At 45.8% G+C, this 14,353-nt stretch overlaps 1 protein-coding gene across 2 annotated transcripts in view; it reads left to right on the top strand.

Moving 5' to 3' along the window:
- Positions 1–450: 450 nt before the first annotated feature.
- LOC127004468 (uncharacterized) overlaps positions 451–14,353 on the top strand; it is a 42,553-nt gene continuing 28,650 nt past the window's right edge. For both annotated transcript variants that reach the window (XM_050872210.1, XM_050872209.1), the window contains exon 1: positions 451–707. In XM_050872210.1, the coding sequence (XP_050728167.1) occupies positions 559–707 (149 nt within the window). In that variant the 5' untranslated portion in view covers positions 451–558. The remainder of the gene's footprint in view (positions 708–14,353) is intronic.

Consider the following 14,353-nt stretch of genomic DNA (forward strand, 5'->3'; position numbering starts at 1 on the left):
GGTAGGTGGTGAGCCAAAATGAAGCGGCGGTGAAAGTGTCGTAGTTTCCCCTTCAAATCATGTTACAGAAAACTGATTCACCTGTCGTCTGCTACCTTCCCTGCCAGACACACGACGCAGAATAATCGAAGCTGCATATATGTAAGACAACGACCTCAATGCAACCCTATGTATAACCTTTCCTCTATAAAACCAAATCAAGACACACAGACCGCACTAGAATAACAGGAGGAGTCTTTCTTCCCATAAAACAAGCTATTCGACCAGTGGCGGGGTAGTTTCCTTGTTGTTATGCTGTACGTTGATATTTGTACGTAGTATCACTAAACTTAACTTGTGTACTATTTAAGATACCACCATTAACAAATATACGTGTGGATACCCTAATTTAATCAAAGCTACATGTTGAGGCGCGGTACGACAACCTGCACAGGAAGGCGACCAGCTGGCAACGTCTCCCAAATAATCAAAACAGTTGAGAATATTATCCGTGGGGGAAGATACGTCATGGCCTGCACGGAGCTCTACTGGACTTAGCCGCCGAGGGGGACCAGCAGCATGAGTCGCAACAGCAGCTCCGGGCCGTCGCTGAAGAAGAAGTTCGTCGGGTTAATACGGCAGATCTCGCAGCCCGGCGGGAGCAGTGGTTCGGGGGAGGCCCAGTGCATGCCTCGCCCCGACACCTTCATTCACAAGTACCTGCAAGGGTGTTTTTTTTTTTTTTTTTTTTTGTGTGTGTGTGTGTGTGTGTGTGTGTGTGTGTGTAAGGGTGAGAAGGTTTGGGTATGTGAGAGAGAGAGAGGGAGGGAGGGTGTGTGTTGGGGTATGTAAGAGGGAGGGACAAGGGAGGAAGGGGTCATGTGTGTGTGTGTGTGTGTGTGTGTGTGTGTGAGAGAGAGAGAGAGAGAGAGGGAGAGAGAGAGGATGGGCGTCCTGTGTTTATATAAAAAAATGTATGTTTGTTTTCTTGTCCTAATTCTTGCGTATCTTGATTTTCGTCTTCACATTCTCGTGTTCATAAGGGTTAGAATTCAAGTGTGTTATGGCCCCGGTAGCTCTCCCCGTTTCGTCTACGTAGACTCGTATGTTTGGTTATGTAAATATTGAATAATGTATATATGTGTGTGTGTGTGTGTGTGTGTGTGTGTGTGTTGTCCCTTACTCTGCTTCTACTGCCAACTATATACTGTGTGTGTGTGTGTGTGTGTGTGTAAGGGTTAGGGTGACGTGCGTGTGTGTGTGTGTAAGGGTTAGGGTGACGTGCGTGTATAATGATGTTTAGTGTGTGCGTGTGTGTAGGTTGTAGGGGCTAATGTGGGGCAGTGTAGGGATGACTGACGGGAGAATGGTATGTGTGTGTGTGTGTGTGTGTGTGTGTGTGTGTGTGTGTGTGTGTAGGTATGTGGAGTGAGCTCAGTTACATTTTTTTGTCTACTTTCAAACATTTATGAATGAACGAATTAACTGTGTGTGTGTGTGTGTGTGTGTGTGTGTGTGTGTGTGTGTCATCGCCTCAAGAGGAAGGCTCAAGTGGACCTCTTGACTACCGCCTCTTCCTGCCTCCCTTTCGTATTTCGTGCCTCTTTATTAACTCTTCTATTTCTTCCCCTTTTCCCCCCCATCCTTTTCCTCCTCTTTTCAATCTATCTTCTAGTAGTTTTTTTTCTGTAATAATAATTCCCCTCCTAACCGCCTTCTCTTTTTGTTTGTTTGATGGCCAGTCTCTCTCTCTCTCTCTCTCTCTCTCTCTCTCTCTCTCTCTCTCTCTCTCACTTCACGCTTCCATTACTTCCATTTCCTGTTGTGGCTCTCGTCTTCAACCCTTCCTTTCCCTTATTTGCCTCGACGACACACACAGATACACACACACAAAGGGGACGAAAATGCGAGCTTGTGAAATAAAAAAGAAAACTAAACAAAAACTGAAACTGACTCGTTGCAACACAAAAGAGAACGACGCGAGGAAAGAGAAAATAATAATAATGGAACAAAAGAGAAAAAGAAAGGAGTCCAGAGTAGGGTGGTACACAAAAGACGGTGTTTGTGTTTATGTTATATTGAAACATTTTTCCGGGATGAAATGGAAGACTGGAGTTAGCTGGCTGGCTCTTTAGGGTCTTAAAGGATATATACGTTATTTACATGTTATTAGTGTTAGGTTTTGCATATGGAAACGTGAGATGCTTGTGTAGAGGGAGGGTATATACCAGTAGTAGTAGTAGTAATAGTAGTAGTAGAAAAAAATATGGTTGGAGTAACAGTAGTAGTAGTAGTTGCAGTAGAAGTAGTAGCAGTAGTAGTATACAGACTCGCTATGAGGACAGACTGACACAGAAAACGATGTACTCAGATAAATAGAACACCAACAGCGAGAAATACAGACAAATTACGCGCCACTTAGACAGCCAAGTGACGGGCAGATGAACCCCTCGGTGTTGACAAGCGCGCGCACACACACACATACGGGCCGAGGGAGAAGTAGCATGTTCCTCGTGACATTGACATTTCGCCTTAACTTAATGTCAGAACTGTATAATGTATGATGTGTCCTGTTGTTGTTGAGTTGCATGGTCAGTTGTAGCTATAAGTCTGTTACAGTTGTTGCCCTTGTCTTGTTCTCGAGTTTTCTGTTTCTCTTTTTTCTTTGTCTTTGGAGTGTATCAAATCACTTACAACCTCGTCTTTAGAGCATTGACTGATATGCATTCTCTCTCTCTCTCTCTCTCTCTCTCTCTCTCTCTCTCTCTCTCTCTCTCTCTCTGGGTGGGTGTAGAACTGTTGATGCTTTAAAGTAATGGAATATCAATAGTAAATGCAACGCCTCTAGAAATAGCATATTGGATTTCTTTACAAAGGGTTCAGAATATACCGGTATACCTCAAAAGACTTCGGAAATCCTATAAGGGAGACCATTCAAATATTACAGCGCCTGCCACTTTTACTGTGTGTGTGTGTGTGTGTGTGTGTGTGTGTGTGTGTGTGTATAAGCAAAGTCAACACCAGTGAAACTTAAACCTCTGCTTCCTCTCCCTCTTCTTCCTCCTCCTCCTCCTCCTCCATCTCGCATGAAAATAATATCGCACATGTTTATGCAAATATGATAACTAACCCGAATAAAGGCGCGAGGAGGGAGGCAGAGGTGGTGGTGGTGATGGTGATGACAGTAGTAGTGGTGCTGAGGGTGGTGGGTGGTGGTGATGGCAGTTGCTATGTATGAGGTAGAGAAGGAGGAGGTGATGGTGGTGATAGCAGCAGTTGCATGTTATGAGATAGAGAAAGGAGAAAGGAAAAGGTGGTGGCGATGGTAGTGGTGGTGGTGGTGGCGGCCGAGGCTATGCATGAGATGGAGGAGGTAGTTAGAGTGGTGGTATTGACAGTAGTAGCGATGGTGGTGGCGGTGGTGACATGATGATGGTGATGATGATAATGATGATGATGATGATGATGATAAGGAGGAGGAGGATAGTTTGTTTTAGTGAAAGGCTGTGTTGATAGCTATATATACTAAGTAAACAGAGAGAGAGAGAGAGAGAGAGAGTTGGTATACACGACGCTCTCACGCCACCCAGGAACTAGAAATTAAGTCCTTATTCCGGATTAGCCTAAAGGTGATGCGTCCAGGGAACAGGTGGCGCCATTACCAAGGCTAGTAATTGATTATTTAAAGGTTCTGCCCCCACTTACCTGGCACACTCCGGTGGTAATTAAGAGTATTTCCAGGTAAACCCTCCGAGTATGTGTGGGGGGGCGGGGTTTTGGAGGGGTGGAGGGAAAGGAATATGAATTGCCTGTGGGGTGGGGAGAGCCTGTGTGTGTGTGTGTGTGTGTGTCGTGCTCCGTGAAAAATAAATAAAAGCGAGACAAAGTGAGTGTGTAACTGACTGACTTCCTGACAGACGCACTGGCACTCTCGGACAGGCAACTATTAAACCAACACACACACACACACACACACACACACACACACACACACACACACACAGTTATGTCGCTTTATTATTTCACCGTTCAACATTTGGCGCTAACTATATACAATACTTTGGGGGCTGGTAACACTGCTGTAGCTACTAAACACTCTTGATACGATGGTTAGAGCGTGTGGTGGCTGCCTGGTAACACTGAAACACTACATTTACGCCATTATGTTGATTTCTTTTTGTATAATGTTATAATGTGTGATGCTAAATAGACAATGCGGTGAGAAGGCATTAAAGTGACGTAAAATAATGATGGCAACAATAACAAAAAGTATTAGTAGCAGTAGGAGTAGTAATAATAATAATAATAATAATAATAATAATAATAATACCAGCACCACTATCATCAGCATCACAAAACCAGCATCCCGTTGTTATTTTTTCCCACTAATGTCCCGTTAATTTCCGCTTTTTGAGTTTGTGTGAGTCTCGCCCTTTCTCCCTTTTTTATTGTATTCTCTCCCCCTTCCCTTCCCTTCTCTTACTTCCGACCCTTCTCTTCCCCTCCCTTCCCTTCTGTTTATTCCCTCAATGCTCTCTTCCCTTCCCTTCTCTTACTTCCGACCCTTCTCTTCCCCTCCCTTCCCTTCTGTTTATTCCCTCAATGCTCTCTTCCCTTCCCTTCTCTTCCCCTCCCTTCCGTTCCCTTCCCTTCTGTTTATTCCCTCAGTGCTCTCTTCCCTTCCCTTCTCTTACTTCCGACCCTTCCCTTCCCTTCTGTTTACTCCCTCCGTGCCCTCTTCCCTTCTCTCTTTCCCTCCCTTCCCTTCCATTACGCCCAACCCTCTCGTTTATTCCTTCCTTGCCTTCCCTTCCCTTCTCTTACCCCGATCCTTCCCCTTCTGTTATTCCCTCCCCCTTTCCTCATTTTCCCTTTCCTTCTCTTTCTCCTAATCATTCCGTATATTCCTTCATCCCCTTTCCTTCCCATTCCTTTTCTTTCCTCTCCCGTTCCTCCCAACATTCCCTGTGTAAATTCTCTTCCTTTCCCCATTCCTTTTTTTTTATTTCCTCCCTCTCCCTTCCCTTTCTTTTCCTCCTCTTTCTCCTCTAAATCCTTCCTCCAAATCCTTTTATTCTTCCCGTGATTCCCTTTCTGAGCCCTCTTTCGCTCCCTTTTTGTTTCGTATATTCCTTCCTCCTCACCCTTCCTTCCCTTCCTCTCTATCTCTCCTTTGCTCCGTCATTTTCCTTCCTTTCCCAGTTTTCTTTCTCCCACTTTTTTTTCCTTCTTATTCTCCCTCCCCCTTAAGTTTCGTTTCTTTTATTTCCTTCTTTTCCCTTCTTTTCTACTACCTTAGTCCTATTCATTCTTTTCTTCCTCTCTCATGTTCGCCGCCCCTACCCACTCCTTCATTCTCTCTCTATTTCCATCCTTCCTCTTATCCCCCCTCTCTTTCATCACCTACCTTCCTTCCTCCCTTTCTTTCCAATCCCTCGTAAGCTCCCATGCCCGTCTTCATTTTCTCTACTTCTTTTCTCTCCCTTCTTCTTTATCCCTCCCTCCTTCCTTCTTTCCATCTTTACCTCTCCTCACATACCATCATCTCTTCCCATACAGCTCCACTTCTTCATCCCCTCCGTCATTACTTCCCATTCTTTCATCCCTTTCCATGCTGCGCCTCTTCCTCCTCCCTCCCCACTCCATTATCTCCACAATATCTATACCGTAACTCTCCCCCTCCTCTTCCAACTCCTCCCTACCTCCCCTTCCCATTTATTACACCCCCACCCCACCACCACAACCACCACCGTTGCCGTCGTATATGTAGGGGTCACTAAGCTTAGCCCAGTGTGGTCTGTCTGTGGTCTGTGGCGTGTGCTGTGTTGTCTGTGGTCTGATACTAAGTGCTTCCCGTGCTCTACTAATCATAAGGGAAGCGGGTCAGTCAGTCAGTCAGTCAGTGTGTTATCAAGGGTCTGTTACGATAGGTATTTTATGGTGCGTGCTTCGAGTGTTTGTTTAGTATAGCTGTGTTTGTTGTGTTTGTTCCCTCGTTTGTTTGTTGGGTAGGTTGTCATAGAAATGTTACTGTGTAGGATTGTTGTTGTTGTTGTTATTGTTGGGAGAGAAAGGGAGTGAAGAAGAGTGTATCAAGACACCTCTCCACCCGAATTTGACCTCTCTTGGCTACTCTTTACTTTTGTCTATTAAGGGAGCGGTGAGTATATAGCGTTTTTTTTTTTTTTTCACTCTTTGTTACCCTTGAGCCGTCTCCTTTGTTGTAAAAAGAAAGGTTAAAAGAGGGAAACGACCATTCTTTTTTTTTTCTCTCTTCATCGTCGTATTTTATTTCAAACCTAGGCCTATTAATTTTTTGCTCCTCTTCATCAATATCATCTCATTTTCGACTTTTTTTCATTCCTTTATTTTTTGTTTTCTCTTACTGTTACTACTTTACTTATTACATCTATTTATTTTTTTACTCACCTACTCTTCATCGTCTTTGTTTCTATTTTCTTCTTTTCCTTTCTATTCTCTATTCTTTATGTTCTACTATTCTCCATCAATTTTCCTTTTCTTCTATATCTTTTTCTGCTATCACTACCATCATTACCATTACCACAACCGCTAACATTACAACTACTACCGTACTATTACTACCATCTTCACCACCACCATCACCATCACCACCTTCCAGTATCCACGTCGTCACCGTCACCGTGGAAATCCGTGACAGTCTCGCCCGCCAGCCAGCCAGTCAGCCGCCCGCCAATCCGTCTAGCCCTGCAGCCCTCCTCCAGCCAGCCCTGCAGCTTTGTTTGTTGTGGCGGGAAGAGTGTGGCTGGCTGGCTGGCGTGTGGATGGGATTACTCGACACGATGCTCTCTTTACTTAGCTTCCTACATGTCTGCCTGCACACACACACACACACACACACACACACACACACCACTTTTCTCTATTATTTCGCTTTCCACCACGCGTTTCTTCTCTTATGGCCCACGCACACATTTTCACAAGGCTTTCGTTGGAGTTTTGGGCATTTCCAGGGGCAGTTTTATGACCCTGGTGGTAGTTTCACTTCTCTGTACCTAAAATACCACTCATTAGAACCCGACTCCTCACCTTTTTGGCTCTTTTGGAAATAGTTGATGTGAGACTTCATTATGTTGACAAGGCTTTCGTAGGAGTTTTAGGCATTTCCAGGGGTAGTTTTATGACCCTGGTAGTAGTTTGACTCTTCTGTAGATACCATGAACCTGAAATACCACTCATTAGAACCCGACTGATATCCTTTTTGTCCCTTTTGGAAATAGTTATGTGAGACTCTTAATTATTTCGGCCTTCAAGCACACATTATTTTAACAAGGCTTTCGTAGGAGTTTTGGGCCTTTCCAGGGGTATTTTTATGACCCTGGTGGTAGTTCGACCCTTCTTCTGTACCATGAAAATAAAATATCACTCGTTAGAACCCGACTGATCTCCTTTTTGGCCCTTTTGGAAATGGTTGATGTGAGAGGCGGATGTGCCTGACAATACCGGCCTAATACTTTTCATCCATCTCTTTTCCCATCTTCCTCCTCCACCTCCATCTTTCTTTCAGCTCTCCTCCATTTTCCATCTCTTCATAAAACCCTCCTCCTACTCTCGTGTTTTCCCTTCATCCACTATATTTATCCACTCCTCTGCTCTCCACTAATATCCTTCATCCATCTTTTTGCTGTCTTCCACCTTAGCCTCCACCCTTTACCACCCCCACCACTATCCCATCATCACATCGGTCTTGTCCACTCCCTCCTTCCATGACACCACTACCTCCTCCCACCACCACCACCACCACAACCTTAAGCCTCTTCTTTCACCACCAACACAGCACCGTTTCCTCTCTCCACCACAGATCTGCTCCTTTCACTCTTCCCCTCCACCGCCACATCCTTCTTCCTCCCCTTAATCCTCCAACATCACCATCAAAATCTTTCTCCCCTCTCACCACACCACCACCACCACCACCACCACCTCATGCCTTCCCACTGCTATATACCACACCTAACTATACTGCACTGAACTAATACCACCATCACCACTACCACCAAAATCATTCCACCCACCACGACCTTAACTTAACACCACCATCACCACCACCACCACCACCAAAACTCATTACACCCAACACGACTCTAACCTAACACCATCACCACTATCACCACCACCAGAACAACCCTTTCCATCCACCACAACTTTGGACTATCACCAGTCACCACCACTACCATCACCATCACCAGTCACCACTACCTATTCGATTCACCACAATTTTCGACGAACACCATCACCAGCACTACCACAATTTTGGACTATCACCATCACTATCACCACCAGCACTACCATTTCCTTCCCTTCCCCTTCCCCTTCCTTTCCTTACCTCCGCCATGACCACCACCCTCATCAGCCCCCCCCCCCCCCGTATCAGGTGTTGACGTGAGTGGCACATAGGCGACACACAGGCGATCGTGGTGGGGCTTGCCAGAAACAGATCCTATTTCCTTATTTTCCCCTTCACGCCCATCACGCTCCCCTGTCACGCCCCCCCCCCCCCTCTGCCCCCTACTCCATACTGTGCCTCACCCCTCCTAATAACCTCCTCGACCTCACCCATCCTTGTTCCCTTCTGCTTACCCTCTCCCTTCCACTTCGTCTCTGCCCTTGCTATGCCGTCGACTCCACTTTTTCACCCACTCAGTCCCTTCATGTGTGTGTGTGTGTGTGTGTGTGTGTGTGTGTGTGTGTGTGTGTGGTGGTTTTGTTGGTATTCTTATCTGTATTTTTTTCTTTATTTTTTATGTTATTGTGGTGGTTGTTTGAGGTTTTCTTCTTTGTCTTCTTTTTTTTCTCAATAACTTTTTTATGATGGTTTGGTGATGTTGTGATTATGGTTGTGGTTGCGGCAGTGCTTATAGTCGTTGATGGTGGTGGTGGTGGTGGTGTGGTGACGAGGCAGTGTGATCGTTGAACAGATGAATGTTTATGTTCACTGTTTGCGTTTACGAGTAGTGTCTGCATACCTCCTCCCCCTCCTTCTCCTCCTCCTCCTCCTCCTCCTCTCTTTTCCTTTGCCTCTTCCTCTTCTTTCTCTTCTGCTTCCTCCTCATCCGTGTCCTCCTCCTCCTCCTCCACCTCATCCGCTTTCTTCGTTCCCTCCTCCTCTTCCTCCTCCTTTTCCTTATCTTCCATTTCCTTCTGTCTTTACTCCTGATCCTCCTCCTTTACCAACCTCTTCAGCTTCCTCCTCCTCCTCGTCTTCCTCCTTCTCCTACTACTCCTCTTTCTCTCTTGCATCTTCTTCCTCCAGGCTGAAGCAGTTAAATCTACACTCTCTAGAAAGGCGAAGGTTGCGAGGAGACTTCATCGAAGTCTATAAATGGATGAAGGGTCATAATAAAGGGGATGTCAATAAAATTTTGATAGTAAAAGAGCCAGGTCGGTCGGACGCGTAGCAATGGTTTTAAGTTAGACAAATTCAGATTTAACAAAGACATAGGTAAGAATTGGTTCACCAGTAGAGTGGTGGACGAATGGAACAGGCTTGGGAGCCATGTTGTGGGTGCCAATACCGTAGATACATTCAAGAAGAGGTTAGATAAAGCCATGGATGGTGAGGTAAGGTGGGATTGAGTGTACAGGAGCTGCCTTGTATAGGCCAACCGGCCTCTTGCAGACTCCTTACGTTCTTATGTTCTTATGTTCCTCCTCCTCCTCCTCCTCCTCCTCTTCAATTTCCTCTTGTTCCTGCTCCTGCTCCTCATCCTCTACCACTTCAAATCCATCCCTCCTCCTCCTCCTCCTCCTCCTCTTCCTCTCCCTCTCCTCCTCCTCCTCCATTTCCTCTTCCACTTACTCCTGTATTTCGCGCTGCTAAGAGAGAGAGAGAGAGAGAGAGAGAGAGAGAGAGAGAGTTAAATAACCCAACAAGCGAGCAAGCACACCACGACACCAACAGCCCCGTCAGCACACACACACACACACACACACACACACACACACACACACCTAATTCATTCAGGACGTCATTAGAGGCACAAATATTAGCTTTTGTATACCCTTCTTTCTCCCTCTCTTCCTCCTCTCTCTTCCACCCCCCTCTTTCCCTTCCTCTTTCCCTTCCCCTCTCTTCCTCCACTCTTCCTCCTCTTCCTCTCTCCCCCCTCTCCCTTCCCCCTTCAACCAAGTCACTCACACCTAATTTGTAAACATGGTGACTTATTAGAGAGAGAGAGAGAGAGAGAGAGAGAGAGAGAGAGAGAGAGAGAGAGAGAGAGAGAGAGAGAGAGATGAAAAAAATGTTGAGGGAGGTCGGTAAAGGTAAGGGAGAATGAGGAGGAGGAGGAGGGGAAAGGTAAGAAAAAATAAATAATAAAGTTGGAAAAAATTAAATGGGAGAGAGAGAAAGAAGTTTGGGCCGAAGGAGAGACGAGGAGGAGGAGGAGGAGGAGGGAAAAAAATGAGGGGAGGAAGGAGGTCGGCGAGAGGGAGGGAGGTCGACAGTCTTCACGCCCATGATCACGGCTGGGAGAGAGAGAGAGAGAGAGAGGGGAGGGGGATGGCTCCTTCTTACCTGGTCTTCCTCCACGACTCACTCCTTCATTGTTCCTCTCTCTCTCTCTCTCTCTCTCTTGCTTGTCTACCTTCAACTTTTCCCTTCAACTTTTTCTTCTCTCCACCTTCCTCCCGTAATCCATGTCTCAAACTTCTCTCCTTTCCTCCACCTTCTCTCCATCTCTCCCCTCTCTCATCCTCTCCTTCCCTCCCTTCCACCTCCCCTTCCTTGTCAGGCCTTCTTCCCTCCTTCCCTCCGTCCTTTGTTCCCCTCTCTACTCTTTCCCTCCCTGCTTACATTTTTCTCTCCCTCCCTCCCTCTCCTTCCCTCCTTCTCTCTCTCCCTCCATCCCTTCCTTGTTACCTCATTCATCTACTTGTCAATATGCTTTCCTCCTTCCTTCCCTTCTTATCTCCTTCCCTTCCTCATTCATTCCTCCTCCGTGTCATATTCTCTCTCTCTCTCTCTCTCTCTCTCTCTCTCTCTCTCTCTCTCTCTCTCTCTCTCTCTCTCTCATTCCTATCACCAGCCATTATTCTCTCCCTCTCCCATTTTCCTCCATTCTTCCTTGCTTCTCTCTCTCTCTCTCTCTCTCTCTCTCTCTCTCTCTCTCTCTCTCTCTCTCTCTCTCTCTCTCTCTCTCTCTCTCTCTCTCTCTCTTCATCCTCTTTCCCTCCTTACCTTCCCCTCAACACGCTTTCCTCCCTCTCCTTCCCCTCCAATCCTCTTTCCCTCCTTACCTCCCTTGATTCCTCCCTTTAATCCTTCGTCTCCCTCTCTCCCTTCCCCTCTCTCCCTCCCTCTCCCTCCCTCACTCTCCCCTCCTCCCTCCCTCTCCTTCCCTCCCCCTCTTTCTCCCCCTTTCAGTCAATACTCGTGTGGGTTTGCATGACCGAGAGAGAGAGAGAGAGAGAGAGACGTTCGCAGACGGATGACTAACAGAGTGATCGATTTGTGGTGGCGGCAAAATAGAGAGAGAGAGAGAGAGAGAGAGAGAGAGAGAGAGAGAGAGAGAGAGAGAGAGAGAGAGAGATGTATGAGAAAAAAAAGAGGAATGAAGAGGAAAAAAGAGGGAGATAAAAAGGAATTGGGGGTGAAGAGGAGCAATTATGAGAGAGAGAGAGAGAGAGAGGGGAAAAATGAACAGTTGAGAGGTAAGAGGAGGAGGAGGAGGAAGAGGATTGCAAGAGAGGGAGGCTGGCTCACAGGACATGCCCCTCTCCTCTACTCCCTCCTCTCCTCTCCCCCTCACCTTCTCGCTGGCCTTCTGCTCACCTGGATGCCGTTAATAAGGCTCTTCCCTTCCTCCTCCTCCTCCTCCTCCTCCTCCTCCTCCTCTTTGTTACCCCTTTTATCTTCCTCTTCTTTTTCTTTGTTGTCCCTCTACCCTCGCCTCCTCTTATATTCCTTCTCGTTATCCTTATTCTCCTTCTCCTCCTTATTCTTCTTTTACACTCCCTCCTCCTCTCCTGGTATTTGTTCTATCCTTAGTTTCCTTCTCCTCTTCCTCCTCCTCCTCTACCCATTCAAGCAAAGCGATGCAATACAGACATTTGGTAGGAGTTTCTTGTCAAACGGAGTCACACGCCACTGGAACAACCTCCCTGCTGAAGTAGTAAGTGCAGAAACTCATCTTCCAAAATCGCATCGACCGTGAATTTGGGGCAACAGAAGTAAACTGAACGTACGCCCCGAAATGCTTTGGTCTGCGCTAAAAGTGACGGTCGAGCAGATCATAACACAAGGGACCATTTTCTTGAACATTTCCTCGCCCAACCACACATAATTGACAAGGCTTTCATAGGAGTTGTGGGCATTTCCAGGGGTAGCTTTATGGCCCTGGTGGTAGTTTGACCCATCTTCTGTACCTTGAACCTATAAAAGCATCCATGAAAACCCGATTGATCTCGTTTTAGGCCTTTGGAAATAATTAATGTGAGAGGCGGAAGCGTCTAAAAATACCAGTCTAGAGCGAAGTGCCTCGTAATGATCCAGTATTCTTCTTGTTGCCTACCTTTCCATGTTTCCTCCTCCTCCTCCTCCTCCTCACTTCATCATCATCATCAATTTCATTCCCTTCCTAATATTCACAATTTGTCGTCGAGTGTAAATGTTTATGAATGATTCTTTTTATCTTTTTTGCCGAATGTTTGTAGTCAGGTCAGCCTGTCGTCGCCTGTTTGTTTGTGTGTGTGTTTGTTGAGTCAAGAGGTGTGTTGACAGAGTATAGACACCAAAGGGGACTTGTTATTACCCTCTCTCTCTCTCTCTCTCTCTCTCTCTCTCTCTCTCTCTCTCTCTCTCTCTCCCCCCCCTTCCATTTTCTCACTAATTAATTCCCTTTATGTGTGTGTGTGTGTTTTTGTGTGTGTGTGTGTGTTTTTGTGTGTGTGTGTGTGTGTTTCGGTTTGTTTGTTTGTCTTGTTATCAGCTTGTCTATCTGTATGCGTATATATCTTTCACTCCTTCTTTGAAATATCTATGTTTATCTGTCTATTTGTCTGTTCAGCCTGTTTGTCTAATATATCACAAGAGGCATCACGTAACAATCTTTACTACTACTACTACTACTACTACTACTACTACTACTACTACTATTACTACTACCACTACCACCACCATTACTTTTACTATTACAGTCTAATACTTAACACTCCCATCTAAGGTGAACTAACATTGCGTGTGGGAATGTATAATGTCAGGGGTGCATGGTAACGATGTTGATGTGGGGCGTATGTGTGACACCCCTGCTAAATACCTTGTGTGTGTGTGAGGTTACCATATTTGTTGTGGTGATAGTGAAGGTGATAGTGGTAGCGGTAGAAAGTGATAGTATTAATAGTGATGATGGTGATAGTAGTATTAGCAGTAACAGCAAGATTGATAATAATGAAATAACAATAACAATCATAATACAACAGCAACATTGGTGACTACTACTACTACCACTACTACTACTACTACTACTACTACTACTACTACTACTACTACTACTACTACTACTACTACTACTACTACTACTACTACTACTACTACTACTACTACTACTACTACTACTACCACTACCACTACTACTACTACTACTACTACAACGACTTTACTTAACACCTACTTCTATACTTATCTTCTACCCACCTCTTACCTGCCCACCCACCTACCCACCTACCCACTTACCTACCCACCTACCTGCTTGCCTGCCCACCTGTCTGCTGTTCCTGTAATAACCCGCTTTATTAAACTGTGCTGCGTTTTGCTCACTCGAACACCACCTGGACACTTATTAAATTATTAAATCTCTCTCTCTCTCTCTCTCTCTCTCTCTCTCTCTCTCTCTCTCTCTCTCTCTCTCTCTCTCTCTCTCTCTCTCTCTCTCTCTCTCTCTCTCTCTCTCCTTTCCTTTCCCTTCATTTAATCTCCTGTCCAATCATATCTTACTCTTTTCTCTCCTTCTCTATTCTCTTATCTTCTCTTTCACTCTGCATTCTCCTCTCCTCTTCCTCTCTTTCCCTTCTCTCCTCTCCGTTATCTTCTCTTCTCTCCTCTCCTCTTTACTCCCTTTCCTCTCCTCTCCCTTTCCCTCTCCGTTCTCCTCCCTCCTCTTCCCCTCCTCTCTATCACTACTCTCCTCGCTTCCCTCCTCTCCTCTCTTCCCTCCACCATTCTCTTCTCCCTTCCTTTTCATTCCCCCACTTCATTCTCCTTTCTTCTCTTCTCTCCTTCCCTCCCCCCTCCTCTCCTCCCACCCCCTCCGCTGAGAATTAACTAAAAAAAAATAATAATAATTTAAAAATCATGATGGTTTTATGTTAATGGCGCTGAGCTCAACCGAGTCCGCGATGA

This window comes from Eriocheir sinensis, chromosome 28 (genome assembly GCF_024679095.1).
Source record: "Eriocheir sinensis breed Jianghai 21 chromosome 28, ASM2467909v1, whole genome shotgun sequence".
Classification (NCBI taxonomy): domain Eukaryota; kingdom Metazoa; phylum Arthropoda; class Malacostraca; order Decapoda; family Varunidae; genus Eriocheir; species Eriocheir sinensis.